General features: G+C 35.9%; 1 protein-coding gene across 29 annotated transcripts in view; it reads right to left on the reverse strand.

The window, feature by feature from the left end:
- The window catches only part of ADGRL3 (adhesion G protein-coupled receptor L3), an 823,449-nt gene that overhangs the window by 105,310 nt on the left and 699,041 nt on the right, over positions 1-19,098 (reverse strand). For all 29 annotated transcript variants that reach the window (XM_045056306.1, XM_045056308.1, XM_045056303.1 and 26 more), the window contains 2 exons: positions 14,036-14,244; positions 12,862-13,038 (listed from right to left, as the gene is read on the reverse strand). In XM_045056306.1, the coding sequence (XP_044912241.1) occupies positions 12,862-13,038; positions 14,036-14,244 (386 nt within the window). The remainder of the gene's footprint in view (positions 1-12,861; positions 13,039-14,035; positions 14,245-19,098) is intronic.

The raw sequence follows: 19,098 nt of genomic DNA on the forward strand, positions 1-19,098 counted from the left end.
TTCCCTAATTTCCCTAATGACATTCCCTAAGAATGTCTTATATGACAGATAAGAATGAAGAAAAAGATTATAATAAAACAAATTTTTATGATGTTTATCCAAAGCTACTGAACTCTGAAAAAGCTATAAGGAACCGAGAAAAAGATAGACTGACTCCATTTGAGTTGCATGAATTTCTGTGTAGGTTAGGACAAAACCCCATACAGAGAAAACATTATTGGGGATTTAAGATTTTCAAAAAAAAAAAAAAAGTCACCAGAAAGGGCAATCAAGTTAAACAGGACTTTCTCATTCCTTTATTAAAACCTTTATTATTATTTGGAAACCAATCTTGATTTCATGAAGTAAAGTCACCTCACTGGTTTAAAACCATTATCCTTGATAGTGTTTTACATTATTTAACAACCAGTGTGCTTGGAAGTGTTTAAAAATGATGAATATTTTGGACACAGAGATGAATTCACAGATGCAAAAGAACTGATTGACAAACAGCTGGTCTACCAAAAGAAGCTTCTAGATACAAAGTGGAAGGGCATATTTAGAGAGATGAGAACTAATTCCTACAAGTCTGAAAACCTATTAGGTAAAGATATTAAATAAAATCCTTTGTATTCTATGCTCAATATTTTTCTTGAAGGTTTTATTTTTAAGTAATCTCTACACCCAATGTGGGGCTTGAACTCATAACCCCAAGATCAAGAGTTTTATGCTCTATCAACTCAGTCAGGCACCCCTAGGCTCAACATTTCTGTTGAGAAGATATTTAGTTTGATGTCATCACATTGGATAAAACATAATACTAGGAATGTATGTAATATGGGCTTGGTAAAAGCAGAACCATAGGTCAAAGTGAATTTTACTTCTGACTTTATTCAATTTTAATTCTCAAAAAAAAAAAAGACAGAAAAAGAAAGAAACATGTCAGAGCTATTTCTATTAAATATGAGTAATCTTTCTCTCTCTCAAAAATAAATATAATTTTTTAAGGGAGTGCCTGGGTGACTCAGACGGTTAACATCGACTTCAATTCAGGTCATGATCTCACGGTTTGTGGTTCTGAGCCCCGCGCCAGGCTCTGTGCTGTGTCTCCTCCTCTCTCTGCCCATCCCCACTCACACTCTGTATGTGTGTCTTTCTCTCTCAAAAATAAACATAAAAAATTAAAAAAAAATATGAGTCATATCTGTTTAATTATGTACTAACTTTTTGAAGTCTCACACTTACATATCTTAAAAATACACAATAACATAGTCCCAAAATTTAAATATCCAATAAAATTCACAGTATCAGGGGACAGAAAGACACATATAAAAATGTTTTATAGTTTTTCACACTTATTAGCCCTACTATTAATTAGTGTTAAAAACTATTAATGTCATTATTCAGTAGAAATAACACAGATGTACATAATTACTCATTAAATATTAAGTATATTTTTGATCTGGTAGTGCTGTTTCCCAACGAGCTCTCCAAAAAGTTGCTCACTCTGGTGGCCAACTACTCCATGCTCTTAACAACTTCACCAACAGTGGAGAGAACCACAGATCCTCTCTCATATTCCTTTTCTGACCAATTTTACTAAGTTCCTTAGAAATGGACAGGGCCAGGCTTTCAAAGGTAAAAACTTCCTTAAAATATCCTTTGAATGCAATGATTAAATCTAACAGTTTTATTAACCCGTTTGCCAGTGATTATTCAGCAAATTTCCTAATTCTCATACAAAATGGGTAATCTCTACTAAGATTGTTTCCATTAACACACACACACACACACACACACACACACACACACACACGACTTTTGAAGCTACATCTTAAAGGGGTTAGATGATATGGAATATCATAGAGGAGCTGAAATACAATGAAAGGAAACACTGGAATAGCCAGACTTGAATTACGCAGATATGTTCATTGTTATATATGTATCATTCTTCTCATCCAGTAATTTCGTTCCGCATGTAAGCAAAGATAAATTCACCACAATAAGAAAGAAAAGTTTTAAAATAGAAACAAATCAATTTAGGTTTAAAAGAGAAAGTAATTTTGCATAACTAGATTATGAAAACCATACAGATAGAAACTACACCAAACCCTAAATATCTACTAAAATTTTGGTAGATTCAAGCTAAGAATATTCCTTGTATGCCTGCTATACTTCAGGTACTAAATAAAACAGAATGTAGATATAAACACTCAGATACACACACACACATGCACACCTCTTATTTTTACTCCATTATTCCATTTTCATTTGATTTTCTTAACTAAAGCAATTTCAGGAGAAAGAAAAACGGGATAGTAACTAGGCTTTCTTCTTTCCACTCTCATGAATAAATTTGTTGCGTTTTAAACAGAATAGGGGTCTTCCAGATAATAACCCTGGGGACAATTACCACACAGGCCTATAGACAATAACTTGAGCTAACATTAAATTTTACAAAATTAACATCTTAAAAGTTCTATGAACTGGTAGTTAAATCAGTAAGCAAGCGACCATAGAAAACCTTTAAATAGTAATGCTTACACTATAAGGATACATGTAGTAAACTGGCAATTCTTTGAATTGTCTATAACAAGTTAGGAAAAGTGGTTCAGTTCAGCCATATCTTTGTTCAGATGCTTTTCAAATCTCATTTATACAAGTAGACCTAGTTGCCTACCTTAGAAAGCTATATAAATAACTATTCTGGAAAACCTAGCCTAATTCCTCTGGAGTCCAATAGTTCTCTAGCTTTATCACTTTATTTACTACACACAATGGAATGAAATAGGCTAGGCAAAAAGAAGAAAAATCGCTGAATAGTCTCAATGTTAGAAAAGAAAGTAAAATTTTGTGATCTGGAACAAATAGAATACAGTTGGTAAACACATCAACTAGTTCTAACGAAGAACAGTATAAGCAATTGAGGATATTTTTAGGACATTAGAATGGAGAAGGTTTTTATGCTTAGTTTATTTGCTTGGTTGGTTGATTATACCTCCTTAAGCATGGGGAAATTGTGTAAGTAAAGTCATTATATTTAAAATAATTAAAAAAATAATTCTTTCAGTTAGTCAGTGCCAAAAATTGTTGCACGAATGAAGAACAGACACAATCAATAAAAAAGATTATGTATTGATTGTATTAGTATTGATTTATAATTTCACTTAGATGGAATTTGGGAGTGCTGATAGTGCAGGAATTGACAATGTCCGTCTAACCAACACTTTGAAGGGCTGGAAAGTTATATGCAGTTATGATAATATCTTGCTGCAGTTCTAGTATTGGCTATTTCATTGTAAAAAAAAGAATCTGTCACTTCAAAAATTGATGCAAAGCATTGGCCTACACTCTTCTCTTTTTTAGGGAAAACTTAGCTGTGCAGGGGTCTATAAAAATCATTATAATTTATTAGAAATAAAACTAAATATTTGGGTCTTGACAGCTAAGTATTCCCAGGCTCAAGAGCTCAAGGGTTTGGAGGTCAGGCAAGCGTATAGTGAATTAAAAAATATTTTAAGTGGGGCATCTGGGTGTCTCAGTTGGCTAAGCGTCTGTCTTTGGCACAGGTCATGGCCTCACAGTTCATGAGTTCAAGCCCCACATCAGACTCTCTGCTAGCTCTCTGCTGGCCCTCTGGCTGTCGGCATGGAGCCCACTTCGGATCCTCTGTTCCCCTCTCTCTCTGCCCTTCCCCTGCTGGTTCTCTCTCTCTCAATAAATAAATAAACTTAAAAAACTTTTCAGTAAAGTTTATAATTCTCAGCATGATTTTAATATTTTTTTTATTCAATCCCTAAAATAATCCTGAGATAATGTTAGAAAAAATTACTAGTCTTATGTAACTGATTTAATAGTAGGAACAGGAAGTTCAAATGATTTGCCTGAGAACAAGAAGCAATTTCCTTTGAACGGGAATCATGACTCTAAGTCTCCTGATTTTTAATTCTCGTTCTAAGTTCTCTTCAGATTATAAAGTGGGCAAATAAATTATGATGATAATACCTATTGTGGTATTGTGAGGTAAATGAAACAATGTATGTAGACATTAGAGACATGATATCCATCCCTATCATTATAGGATATGGTGCCCTTTCTGAGAGGGGAAGTCCTCACCCAATCTCCAGTTTTGGAATCTCCATAAACTTGATTACTTATCCTTTTTTTTATGTTTATTTATCTTTGGGGGGGGGAGGGGCAGAGAGAGAGACACACACAGAATGTGAGGCAGGCTCCAAGTTCTGAACTGTCAACACAGAGCCCAATGTGGGGCTTGAACACACGAACTGTGAGATCACGTGGGACACTTAACAAACTGAGCCACCCAGGCACACCTTGATTACTTATTTCTTATAAAATATTTCTCACTAGAACTGCAGATGAATCTCCAGTTCCTATTCTTAGTCAAGCTTATTTACTAAAGATGATAAAGAACCTAAAAATTGTAAGTATGAGGATCCACTCTGGGTATGAGAAGACCACAGGTCTCTTTCTACTTAAAAATTCCACTACAACCCAGAACTAAAACAGAGAGAGCGTTATTAGTACTCTTAAAAATACAAATTTTACTGAAAAAATATACTTTAAAACCACAAAAACCTAGGCTCATTTCATGCTACTTCAACCCTGTCTCTCTCATTTTGCTTAAACAGTTATGTGCCTTCATCTAGAACATATTCCTTGACACTTCAAGGACAAGTTAAAGCTTGTTCTGATGTGTTTCCATAGCATCCTGTACCACAATGATAAGACACTTCTCACGAAATTCTGATTTTAGTGATTACTTATCTGTATTACTAATTAGACCATAAGCTTTGCCTCTCACAAAGACAATCATCAACTACTTGAGAAACAAATAAAGGGTACAGTAAACACATTACAATTTTTAAAATGAGATTAATAAAATCAAGTTTTCAAATATATTTCAACAGATTCCTCTTAGTTACAAAAAGTTCAATGTCCTATTCAATGTTCTAATAAGGGGCCTCTTGATGCAAGAGGAAGGATATATAGCATTGCCCACAGGGTTTTCTTGCCAAAAATGTTTAACCCAAATCTAATTATGAGAAAATAATCAGAAAGATTGAAATTGTGGAACATCCTACAGGACAAATGGCCTGGATTCTACGAAATGTTCTTTTCCTGAAAGACAAAAACAGGTAGGAAAACTTCTACATTAAATAAGGCTAAATAGATGTGGCAATTAAAGGCAAACTATGATTCTTAATTGGGACCTACATGGAAAATCAAAGGCTATAAAGGACATCATTAGAAGTATTGGAAAAAATTGTAATGGCTTCTGTACTAGAGGGTAGTACTTTATCAATGTTGAATTTCCCGTGTGCATTTATGGAACAGACAGAATGTCTGTGTTCTTAAAACATGTATGCTGGAAGACTTAGGAATTAAGTATTATAAAGTCAGTAATTTACTTTTGAAAAATCAAACAATACTGCTAAATATATATGCATACATACACATAAAAGTCAGAGTCAAATGCAGCAAAAATTTAAATGTAAATTCAGAAAAATGGTGTATAAATTTATTGTATATTTATTGTTTATTGTACCATTCTTTCAACTTTTAAAAAACATTTATTTATTTTGAGAGAGAAAGAGAGAGAGAGAGAGAGAGAGAGAGAGAGAGAGAGAGAGAGAATGAGGGAAGGAACAAACAGAGAGGGAAAGAGAGGAAATCCCAAGCAGGCTTCAGGCTCAGCACAGAGCCTGGTATAGGGCTCCATCCCACAAACCATGAGAAAATGACTGGGCTGAGATCAAGAGTCAGACATTTATCTGACTGAGCCACCCAGGTCCCCCTTCAACTCTTTAATAAAAGTTCTATAAAAAGACTAGAGAAAAAAGTGATAGAAGAATTTTTAACAAGGGCACTTGAGTGGTTCAGTCTGTTAAGTGTCCAATTCTTGATCTTGGCTCAGGTAATGATCCGGGTTCCTATGTTAGAGCCCCGTGTTGGGATCTGTGCTGATGGCATTCTCTCTCTCCCTCTCCGTCTGCCCCTCCCCCTCTTGTGCTCTTTCTCTCAAAATAAATAAATAAACTTAAAGAAAAAAGAAAGAAGAATTTTTAATGGTTTATTTTTCTTCAAATCCATAATTTCAGCTGTTCTCTCTCTATAAATAGCTAATTTTGTTTTTTTTTTTATTTAAAAAAAATTTTTAACGTTTATTTATTTTTGAGAAGAGAGAGACAGAGTATAAGCGGGGGAGGAGAGAGAAAGAGGGAGACACAGAATCCGAAACAGGCTCCAGGCTCCGAGCTGTCAGCACAGAGCCAGATGTGGGGCTCGAACTCACAGACCTTGAGATCATGACCCGAGCGGAAGTCGGACGCTTAACTGACTGAGCCACCCAGGTGCCCCAATAAATAGCTAATTTTGGATGTACCTGCTCCTTTCACAAACTTAAGAAGTTTGACACTGGCCAGTTGCCAATTCCTCTTCTCAAACGCATATGCAAAAAAGTATTCTCCTTGCTATCACCAGATAGGTTACCTTTCTTCTTTTCCTCCCTATCCTGTACAGAGATAGAGGGAAGAATCCATACAACTTTCCTCTTCTAATAATTTCCCCCTTTTAGAGCAACTTCATCAGAAGTCACACGAAAAAGACTGTAGGCAATTGGTGATCCAGTGTAGATTAGAGGGAAGTGACAGGGAGACAGCACTCTTCGTTCCTTATTTATGCAAAGGAGCATTAGAGTTGAGGTCATGTGGTACTCTGGGAGCCATGGTGGTGAGAAGAAAATTCTCCCTTCACACTCACTCATATTTTGAAATATCTCCCTTGCCTACTGCTCACAGTGATGTGAAATTGTAAATATTCTCTCTGACCTAGGAAATTAAAGGATGTGTGTTTGCAAGTGTCTGGTACAGAGGGAGGGGTGTAGGTCACTGAGGAAGGTGGTGCTGTCGTTCTTTTATTAACTAAAAGGGATGTGTTGCTTCTTGGACAAATTAACTTAGACAAATTAATGCCTAGACAAAAATGTAATGAGTTCTAGAAAATCACAAATTGGTACAGACTTAGTTCTAGGTAAGTTGGACTTCAGACTAAATATAGTAACTGATTTCAAGGAACTTAAAATTCAGAGGAACTAAAAGAGATAAGCTATCTTGCAAAGTATATATTCCTCAGTGTAAAAACTAACCCACACTTTAAGGAAGTATATATAACATTTAAGGTCTGGGTATGGCTGAAGTTTCGTATGTATTTCAAACTTGTAGATATAAGCCATTTAATATATTACTTATATAACATATGCTCAAAACTCTCCTGCAGCTTTCCATTGTACTTTGAGTAAAACCTGCACCCAAATTCATTCTGAGGTCCTATAAAACCTTCCACTCTAGACCCTTTGGCTTTTTCCACTAACGCACTTTCTCTCTTACTCTTTCCACTCCCACTACACTGTTCTTCTTGAAGTTCCTCAAACACATCAGAATCACCCTTGGTTCAGGATATTGTTCTTGTCCCATGTACCTGGAACAGTGTTTCCCCAGATGATCTGCATGGCTGACTCTTTCATTTCTCTCTGCCCTTAATACCACACTAGTGTATAGTGAGACAGGTAGACAATAAAACAGCATACTAGCCAAGAAATAATTTTAAATTGTAATAAACCTATGAAGGAAATGCATCATTATAAAATGGTTCACTACGAAAATCCAAGAATAATTCTTGGTTCCAAAAAGGTTGTCAATTTTTTAATATAAAGTTACTATTCAAGATAAGTAATATAACAAAGTCTTACATGTTTGACCATTTTCTTTTTTGTGGAATATCCCGTATTTGGAAGGTATCCAACCTGTCAGCTTCTAGTTTTTTTTTCTTTAAATAAACACATAGTTTAAAGTACTATATGCCAATTATGATTTTTAATCTCTACCGCTCCCTCAGTCCCATCATCCTATATTGAGTGGTAAAATTAAAAAAATAAAAAAATTTATATGGTAAAATTTAAAAAATGAGCATAAAAATTTGGTAATAGAAGTATATAACCTTAAATATCATAAACTAAGCATTTTGTTTTTCACTAATAAAATCATTGCTTAAATTCAAAATAATTTTTATTTTGGCATTTAAAGAATAAATAAAAATACTCTTTTTAAAAAAATAAGTACTTTCCTTCAGGAGCAACCGTTGAAACTTGCAACATAAGACTATCTATTTTCTTCGAGCCTAGCAAAAGTTTAACTATAAAATATTTGACACAGAATCTATGATATGACACTAAAGTTTTCTAAATTGTCACTATTTTGAATCACTACCAAATAAAGAAATAAATGCAATGATTTCAAACAGCAAAATCAATGCTTATACTTGGACTGGAGTGAAGTTGGGGTGGGGACAATACACAAAACACAGGAAAAGAAAGAGATGCAAACATCAAACTAAGGAAAGTAAAGACTTTTAAAAATAATAAAAATCAATATTGAGTTGAACTGACAGGAAAAAGGTTTTTTTAATTTTTTTGTTATCCTTTATTCATTTTCAACATTTATATATTTTTGAGAAAGACAACCTCCCCCAAGTGGGAAGGGGCAGAGAGAGAGGGAGACAGAAGATCCAAAGCAGGCTCTGCACAGACAGCAGCGAGCTCCATGTGAGCTCCAACCATGAGACTGTGACCTGAGCCGAAGTTGACACTCAACCAACTGAGCCACCCAGGTGCCCTGGAAGGTTTTGTTTTTTTGTTTTTTGTTTTTTTTTAATCTCTCAAAGAATTACAATGTGAGTCGAGGAAGGAGCTAGAGGTGACATAAATGGTCAACCTTATTTTAAAGCATTTATTACAATCTTATTAAAGAATAGACAATAGATAATAGAAGCAAACTCACAAATAATTAACCAGTAAGATTGCCACCCTATGGTAGAAGCAGCTCCTTCCTTTTTTAACCTGCCTCAATTGACCCAGCTGTTGTTGAAGAAACCACAGACCCCCAAATGGCATCACTTAGGCTAAATCACCAAACTGGGGCTTAATACCTAACCCCAATTGCAGTTTCAACCTACCCTAAGAAATGTAACTCTTAGCCAGTCAGGAATTTTCTGGCTAGTACCCATGAGGTAATCTCTCACATAGGCCCTCTACCACCCCCACCCCCCACCCCCCAAAGGTGAGGTCATTACACCTGAATAGATCCATGCCCTTCACCCAAGGGAAGGTGACCTTGCCTGAAACAGTCCTTTACTTTATTTTGCTAATAGCTTCCGTGTCCTCTCCTCTCCTATAAAAGCCTTGTATTTTGTACAAATCATCAGATTTCCTCTCTACTTTTTAGATGGGACACTACCTGATTCATGAATCGTTTATTAAGGCCAATTAGATCTTCAGACTTACTCAGTTGACCGTTTCTTCTTTAAAAATACGAAATTGGGGTGCCTGGGTGGCTCAGTCAGTTAAGTGTCCAACTCTTGATTTTGGCTAAGATCATTATCTCACAGCTATGAGATCTAGCCCCTTGGTGGTGAGATCGAGTCCCTTGTAGGGCTCCAATTTGGGTGAGCTGGGCATGGAGGCTGCTTAACACTCTCTCTCACTCTCTCACTTTGACTCTCCCCCACTCTCTCAAGAAAAAAAATAATATGAAATCTCTCTTACCACCCCATTCAAAAATCAGTGTTAGCCCTTCTTTCCCTTGATAAATTATGACTTGATAAACTACAAAGTGTAGGTCAGTGAACTGTTTTACCTTATTTATTCCTCAGAGTATTTGGTGGGGGGCGGGTAGGGTAATCTGAAATTTTAAATAGTGTGGACAGGGTGAGCCTCTTTAAAAGGTGACAGTGAAATAGAGACTTAAAGGAGTTGAGGAAGTTGGCTATGTGGCTGTTTGGGGGGTAAGAGGAGGGGGCGGACTTTCAGGTCTAACTAATAATACCTGATGTGTTTGTGGAAGGCAAGGAAGTCTGTGAAGCCAAGTGAGCAAGAGGCAGAGTAGTAGGAAAAAAGGTCAAGAGATGCTAAAGAGGCCAGAATTTGGGATTTGCTCTTATTGAGATAAGGAGTCATTCAAATTCAACCAAGGATATGAAGTACATGATTTGCATTTTGAAGGGATTACAGAACTGATTTTTGAGAATGAATCAGACAAGAGTAGGTCTGACTCACATTTTAAGAGTACCCCTCTGGCAACTATACTGAGAATAAATTTAAGAGGGGGCATGGAGGGAAGCAGGGAGACCAATGAAGGGTCTGTAACTAGAATCAGAAGGATAGATGACAGTGGCTGGAACGTAGGTGGTAGTGATAAAGATGCTGAGAATCTGTCAGATCCTGGATCTTGCAGGATATGCTCATAGGGTGGGGGTGTGGTATGAATGAAGAAAAGAAACAAATCAAGAATGGTGCATGGCTTAGGGCTTGAACACCAGGAAGGGCAGAACTACACAGAAGTGTAGTTCTAGAATGGAGACACTTATCAGAAGCCTAAGTGGATATAATAAGTCAACAGCTGAATCTAGGAGTCTGGAGTTAAAAAATGGAGATAGAAGTCTGGGAATCATACGATGTTTAGAGCCATATGAGTATAGGAGATCATCTAGGGACAAAGAACAGATAATGCCTATTCTAGATCTAAGATTCCACTTGGGCCAGAGAAGCAATGAGAGGTCACAGAGATGAGGAGGGATCAGCAAAGGAATCTAAGAAGGACCAGCCACTGAGGAAGGAAAGAAACAAGAGGGAGGGGTATACCCAAGGTAAAGTGAAGAAAGTGTTGCAAGAATGCGGTCAGTGCAAATTCTCCTCACGTTGCCTTACTAAATACATCCTATTCATCCTTCAGAACAGAATCATTTTTTGATAAACCTTTTCTGAGCAGCCCTGACTTAATAAATGACCTTCCTCTGCATTATGAAATCACAGTGGAAATCTCATTTACAATACTTATCAAAATTATGACTGCACCTTCACTTCTCTTCCCTTGCCTACTTCCCTCTCCCCATCAAAAATGTGAGTTTCTTGACGGCCAGAAGCTTCCGTGGAATGCTGGAGCAAAAATTACCTCTGGCAGATGGGAAAGAGAAACTTAACAATTACCGGGAGCTTCCCGTGTAGCAGCCAACATGTCAATACCTTTACTTAAGTGTTCAAAATGTTGATTTTAAAAAAAAGTTCCATATAAACAGCAAAGATAACATATATGATAGGTAAGGGCAGCATGTATGGTGCACATGTGGAGTCTGGAAGGAATCGGGGTACCCATGCATCAGGGTACCACAGCTTAACGGCAACTGCTATGAGATTACTCAATTCCTCTTGCTCTCTTCCCAAGCTCATCAAACAAAACCACCCAATGTAAAATCATTTCCTTCATATATTTTCCTGTGGAGTTAGAAAGTGACGGACAAGCGAACAACAAATATCTATTCCAACTGGCTGCTGTATTTCTCACTGTGCACAGATAAATTGGTGTTCTATTTTAGAAATTAGTCTAATGTAAGTTTGGTTAGTGTATTTCTTTGGGACTTGTAGTGTTGTTCAAACTGCTTGTTTTCTGTTTTTCAAGTGCCAAAAGCATGCTGTGAGATCAAAATGACGCTGACTGGCAATCATGAGACTATGGTACTGAAAACCAAGACATCTAGGGTGTCTGACTAACAGCTAAGGGAAAATATTTTGCATTTATATTATCTCTTGTTGACCTACAATAATTGTCATCGTTCGAATTCTTGCATAATGGATTGAGGAGATGTTGCTATACAAAGCCTTGAACAAAAAATGATATTTTTTTATTGTTTCAAATAAGATCCATTTTGTGTTTAAATCTATTCCCTAAATGGACAAATAGAATCCCAGAGCCACACTCACACATTTCAGGTTTAAATCTAACATTTGTTGGTATAGCCAGTCTTGCTTAAACTAGATCAATTTGTGACATTCTGACAAAATAGCGCATGTAGTCCTTTAAAGATCAAAATTTCAACTGTGCTGACACAGCTAAGGTAATTTACTTTCAAGATGCTAACAGGGTTTGGATTGGGTCTCCTTCTGGGATATCCATACTATCTCTAAATTCAACAGTGTCAAAGAATATTTTGGATGAAATCATTTGGAAAAATGACATCAAGTAGATAAAACCTTTGCCACAGTTTTATCTTTGAAAACATGTTGGAGAGTAATCCTTCCTCTCTTTTTATTGACATCAGGGAGATGAGAAGAGAAACTGTTAAGTGTATACTTTCTTGGTACTAACCCATCAATCTCTATAACCAGGCTAATAAACTCTTTGTATTTTTATGTCCTAAGTATATCTGAAATTAAATCCTCTTCATGTTTCCTATGGCAGCCAACATCATGCCGGGAGGAGACTGATACAGCCAACTTAGCTATGTTTTTGACTTTGGAAACTACCTATCACCTGGATTTTTCCTTAGAATAGGGTTTTCTCAAATGGACAAAACTCACTGCATTATATTAGAATTTGCTAAGCCCTTTGCATTGCCAGGCATTTTTTATTGTGCTAATGGCTATTTTCCCAAGAGTCATTTTGGCATATTTAATCCTATGCATAGCTTGTTAGTTTCCAACCTACCAGATCCTGGGGGTCCTAGTTTGTTTTGTTCATGAGATCTCATTTATTCATACAAAGTAAGAACAGATGAGACTAAGGGGAATTTTATAAGCACAATTTTACTCTATAAGTGAACTTCAATTTTATAAACTATGTTGATAATAGAACAAAAAAGGCTTCTTTGAATCATCCAGGAGGATATGGGTTGAACCATAGAGAGTTTCTGAATAGAATTACTAGAAAAGTGGAAAATCTTTGAGTAAGACTGGTCTGTGGAGTTAGGGCTTTTTACAATGGTATCCTGACCATATGCTTAGACATCTTTATTTTATGGTATATATCTTACCTTAACTTCCACATGTGCCATCAGTACTGCAAAATTGGTTAAGTGGTTACAAGAGCATGTAGTATGTGTCTTATTTGTTGTTAGGAGCCGACAGCCTTGTGTTGACCAGTAACCTGTCATTGTGCGCTTGGAATAGCTCCAAAATGAACAGTTAGGGTTGAAATTCTCCTCGGACTGCTACAAGGAAAAAAAAAATCAATAAAGCCAGTAAGTACTTTATGATCACGTAAATTAGATAGGCATTTTTCTTTACATTTAACACAAGTTCATCCTCTGTTCCAACTTTTATGGAGATGTATACCAGTGTTTTTTGTTTTTTTTTCTTTTTTTTTAATATATGAAATTTATTGTCAAATTGGTTTCCATACAACACCCAGTGCTCATCCCAAAAGATGCCCTCTTCAATACCCATCACCCACCCTTCCCTTCCTCCCACCCCCCATCAACCCTCAGTTTGTTCTCAGTTTTTAAGAGTCTCTTATGCTTTGGCTCTCTCCCACTCTAACCTCTTTTTATTTTCCTTCCCCTCCCCCAAGGGTTTCTGTTAAGTTTCTCAGGATCCACATAAGAGTGAAAACATATGTATACCAGTGTTTTTAAAGTAAGTGGGCCTCATCAAGCCTAAGCAAATTTGAATATATGTTGTTTATTTCCTCTGAGTAGAGGTAAGTTTACTTTTTAAAAAATTAATATTGATGGAATACTAGTATCAATGTCTCAGAATGCCTTCAACTAATTTCAAAGTAGTGTACATTATAAAGAATTTAAACAATCAACTTCTGAAAACATGGTCTTCAGAAATCTTTGTTCAATTTACAATATAATCTTTCTACATACATAAAAATATACCTATGTACAAAGACATAATTACTTGTAACATCATATATGAAGTCATGCCCAATTCCACTAAATGTATTGCCAGCTCTTTTTAATTATGGAGACATATTTATAAATCCATCTACAAATATTTTTACCAGAAGCATTTACACGTTAAAGAATTACTATCCTCCTTCATTTCTGAAAAAAAAAATCACCACTATCATTTTATACATAATGAATTGCTTACCTGTTGAATAATAAGAAAAAAATTGACGGAAAATTAATATACTTCATGTTCATGCTGTAACAAATACAAATAATGCACGCAGCTAAATTTAACATGCCATTTTCTTACCTTAATATGTTTAACAGTGAACACCACAGGATCAGCTAAATAAACTTTATTGCTGAACTCTTTGTTTATTGCTGCTGTAATAACAGGGGAATTGACAATAACAGAATGATTGGTGGACATAGCCTCTGTTCCCAACTTCATGCTGGCATTCTCCGTGGACAAATAAGGACCCAAGTTGTTATACAGGACAAAGGCCACTCTAATTTCTCCTGAAAAAAATGTAAATGTGAATTATAAGTTGGGAAGAAACTCTGATTATTTCGCACATCCCATTTAACTTAGATAGTGCTAATTACATGATAATCAAATCCACACAGTACTTATTTACAACAAAATTAAACATTCGTTTTAACTATAGTGCCAAGTCATTCATGAGAAAAGAAATGTCAAATGATGCTGAAAAAAATTACATTTTGGTATTTCAAAAGATGAATGCCAATCCCTACCTCACTCCATACTCAAAACTTAAAGACAGATCATAGACCTCAACATAAAAACCATGAAGTCTCTGGAACAAAATGTAGGATCTTTGTGATCTTGGAGTAGGCAAGGATGACTTGGATAGACCCAAAAATATTAACCATAGAAGAAAAAAAGTGGTAAACTGTACTTTGTGAAATTTAAAAATGTGTCTATCAAAATATAGTATTAACAATAATACATATGAAACTCATGACTCTCTATAGCATTTCTGCTGATCAACAAAAAAAGAATAACGCATGAAAGTGGCAAAAGACATAAACATATATGTTAGAAAAATCATGAAACATTATCAACATCATTAATAATTATTGAAATAAAAATGAAGGAGCACATTTAGATACCATTTGATACCCACTGGAATTTTAAAAATCAAAATGACTGATCACACTAATATTTATAAAGATGTAGAACAACTGGAGCTCCTGGCCACTGCTGAGGCAAACGGAAAATGCTTCAACTATTTGGAAAATGGTGATCTCTTACAAAGTCAAACATCTACCCCTTCTAGATAAGTGAAAACATATATCGGCAAAGAAAAAAAAAACTTGTATAAGATTGTTAATAGCGTTCTTATTCATAATACTCCCCCAATGGAAATAACACAAAAATATATCAATAGACAAATAAATGATGGAATATTAATATAAAGCATTATACTATGCATCAATAAAGAATGACTGATAGAGCAAAGAACAAACCACTATTAGAGCATGATGACAGAATCCCCGAAATATTATGTTCAGTTAAAGAATACAGACAGAAAAGAGTACATTCTATCTGATTCCAGTTATATGAAGTCTAAGAACAGGCAAAATCTGTCTATAGAGACAAGAGTGAGAAGAGAGTAGTTTAATCAGATGGGGAGAAAGGGTAAGAAGACTGGAAAGGGGTAATAATTTCTAGGTAATAGAAGAGATTTGTATCTTATTTTATGTAATATTACAGAAGAAATACAATTATCAAATTCATCAAGCTGCATACTTAAGCTATGTGCATTTTATTGTATGTAAATTTTATCTCAATTGCAATAAAACAAACAAGAATTCAAAATCCTTATCTGTCTTAAAATTCAATTACCATGTTCTTTCAAGGTCACTTTCTCCATACATCCTTCCACCTCATCTTTTCCCTTATGACTATTTCTTTCCATGCAATCTTCTGTAAAATGAACCTTCTTTTAACATATTTTTATTGTATCATTTTCTTTTTTTATGTTTATTTTTGAGAGAGAGTGTGCATGCAAACAAGGGACAAGCATGCAACAGAGAGAGAGGAAGAGAGAGAATCCCCAGCAGGCTCTGTGCTGTCAGCGCAGGGCCCGATGTGGGGCTTGATATCATGAACACTGAGATCATGATCTGAGCTGAAATCAAGAGTTCAATGCTTAACTGACTGAGCCACCCAGGTACCCCCATATGGATTTGTTTCTTAAAATAAATCAATCCCTATGTCTTCCTTCCAGTATGAATTCATATCAGTTCACCAAGTGCCAGGCACTATCCTGACTACTTTGGTTACTAAGATGAGGATATCTCCATCCTTATCCCTGGATCTTGGAGTCAAGTGAGAATAAAAACAAATAAATTTTAATATATTTCTTTTGAGGAAGGAGAAGGCTGTGCAACATCTACACTGTGCTCCCATGTTTGGAAACTTCTCTACTATTAGGGATTTATAGACACAAAATGGATGTATATCTGTTTTCCCAGCCTGTCTTGCAAAGAGGTTACCCTGGGCAACTCAGCTAGATGCCGTCCATCAGATGCACTAGTCTCTGACTTCGGATGAGGAGCTGGTGACACAAGGAAGCAGGAGTGGAGCAGCACACAGCCTTCACTTGTGTGTCACCTGTGGCAGCAGTGACATCTCACAGCAATGATTCTGTGTGATGATACAGACTGCTGTCAGCCTCCTTGCTCTTGTATGTTTTCTGGGCCTGATTCTCTAGCATTCTCTGATTCCATGAAATATCTATTATCCTTTCAGTAATTCAGCAAAGAGATTATGATAAGAGCTCCATAAAGAAAAGGGGACTTCTTAAACTTCCAACCCATATCTGTTAACCCAGTATTTAGCAAACAACAGTAATTCATTAAATACTTCCGGTCTGTCATAACACAGCATTAAATTTTAGTTTTCTCTAGATCCAAAACAAAAATACTAAATTTTGCAAGGCTATACTTAAGAACATCTATGTATTTTTCTTGTTGACAGTAACAACTTTTATTTTAACTGGTATATAACTGACTGATAATTCCTATCAATTTCCACCTGTGGGCCAGTGTCATATGCACATTTGCCTTGTTTTACCAATGCATTTGGTCACATATAATTGTTACAGATTCTCCACTCCAAAATTAGTGCTTAAATGTGACCTAAAACATGCAAACACACACACACACACACACACACACACACACACACACGCACACACACTCACATGCACACATTACTTTAGTAAATAAATGAGCACAAAACATAATATGACTAATATAGTCATATTTTTAAAAAAATTGTTTAATGTTTATTTATTATTGAGAAACACAGACACAGCATGAGCATGGGAGGAGCAGAGAGAAGGCGAGACACAGAATCCAAAGCAGGCTCCAGGCTCTGAGCTGTCAGCACAGAGCTGGACACAGGACTTGAACTCACAAATCGCTAGATCATGACCTGACCTGAAGTCAGACACTTAACTGACTGAGCCACCCAGGTATCCCCTGATATAGTCATATTTTAATTGTCATTAGCTTTATATCTGAAAGCTCACACACTTACTTGATAAATTCTTAGAAGTTTATCCATGTGCCAAGCACTAGGGTTACATCAGTGAACAGGTAAGAAAAGGTCCCTGTTCTCATGGAGCTTACTGTCTAGAGGGCAAGTCAGATGATAGATGGGCAACTTAAAAAGAATAATAATAAAGTTTCATATAATAGTAAGTGAATAACTGCTATGCATAGTAAGTGAATAACTACTATGAACAGTAAGTGAATAACTGCTATGAAGATGTATTGGCATAAAATGGTTAATAGGAAAAGAGCAATTATGAAAAAGTAATGCCAAAATGCCCAAATGATAAATGGATAAAAAAGATGTGGTATGTATATATGTATGTGTATATTACCCAGCTATAATTTGATGGAATATTACCCAGCCATCAAAAAGAATGAAATCTTGCCATTTGCAATGACATGGATGGAGCTTGAATGTATTATGCCAAGCAAAATAAGTCAGAGAAAGACAAATACCATATGATTTCACTCACATGTGGAAATTAAAAAATAAAACAGGGGAACCTGGGTGGCTCAGTCAGTTAAGCATCCAATGTCAGATCAGGTCATGATCTCTGAGCTCTCGCTCAGGCCTGGAGCCTGGAGCCTGCTACAGATTCTGTGTCTCCCTCTCTCTCTGCCCCTCTCCCACTCACACTCTGTCTCTCTCTCCCTCAAGAATAAATAAACATTAAAAAATAATAAAAGAAAAAATAAAAGAAAACAGATAAATATAAGGGAGAGAAAAAACGAGAGAGAGCGAGCAAGGGAAACAAATCATAAGAGACTCTTAATGATAGAAAACAAACTGAGGGTTGATGGAGGGAGGTGGGGGGGGATGTGCTAGGTGGGTGATGGGTTTTAAGGAGGGTGCCACTTGTTATGATGAGCACTGGGTGTTATATGTAAGCAATGCACCACTGAATTCTACTCTTGAAACCAATATTTCACTGTATGCTAACTAACTAGAATTTGAATTAAAATTTGAAAAAAAAAATTAAATTTTAAAAAAGGAAAGAGTGGTAGACCCTCAGGGAGACAGAGAAAAACTTCCCTTCCTAAAGAGGCAAGATTTATACTGAGCAGTAAATGATAGAGAAGATTCTAAGTAAAAAAATGTATAAATTGCATTCTAAGAAGAAAATCAAAATGCAAAAATCATACACAGAAATACTCTTGGTATTCAAAAAACAGAATCACGAGACTAGACAAGAGAATCCTTGTGCACTGAAGGTGGGGATATAAATTGGTGCAGCCATTATGGAAAACACTATGGAAGCCCCCTCCCCACCCCCCCTGCCAATGAAAAATAGATCTACCATATGATCCAGTAATTACACTTCTGGGCTTTTACCTGAAGAAAACAAAAACACTAACTCAAAAAGATCTCTGTACTCCACATTCACTGCAGCATTATTTATAAGAGCTAAGACATGTAAACAACCTAAGTGTCCATTGATGAATGAATGGGTAAAGAAAATGAAATATTATTTAGCCATTAAAAAGAATGAAATCTTGTCATTTGTGATAACATGGATGGACCTTGAGGGCATTATGCTAAGTGAAATATGTCAGATAGGGAAAGACAAATACTGTATGATCTCACATATAGGTGGAATCTTAAAAATAACAAAACAAACAAAGTAAATTCACAGAAACAGAGAACAGACTGGTGGTTGCCACAGGCAGGGGGTTGGTGGGTAGGCAAAATGGGTGAAAAAGGTCAAAAAGTAAAAACTTCAAGTTATAAAATAAATGTCATCATGGGGATATATAGCATTGTGACCACGGTGAATAATACTGTAT

This window comes from Felis catus, chromosome B1 (assembly GCF_018350175.1).
Source record: "Felis catus isolate Fca126 chromosome B1, F.catus_Fca126_mat1.0, whole genome shotgun sequence".
Taxonomy (NCBI): Eukaryota; Metazoa; Chordata; class Mammalia; order Carnivora; family Felidae; genus Felis; species Felis catus.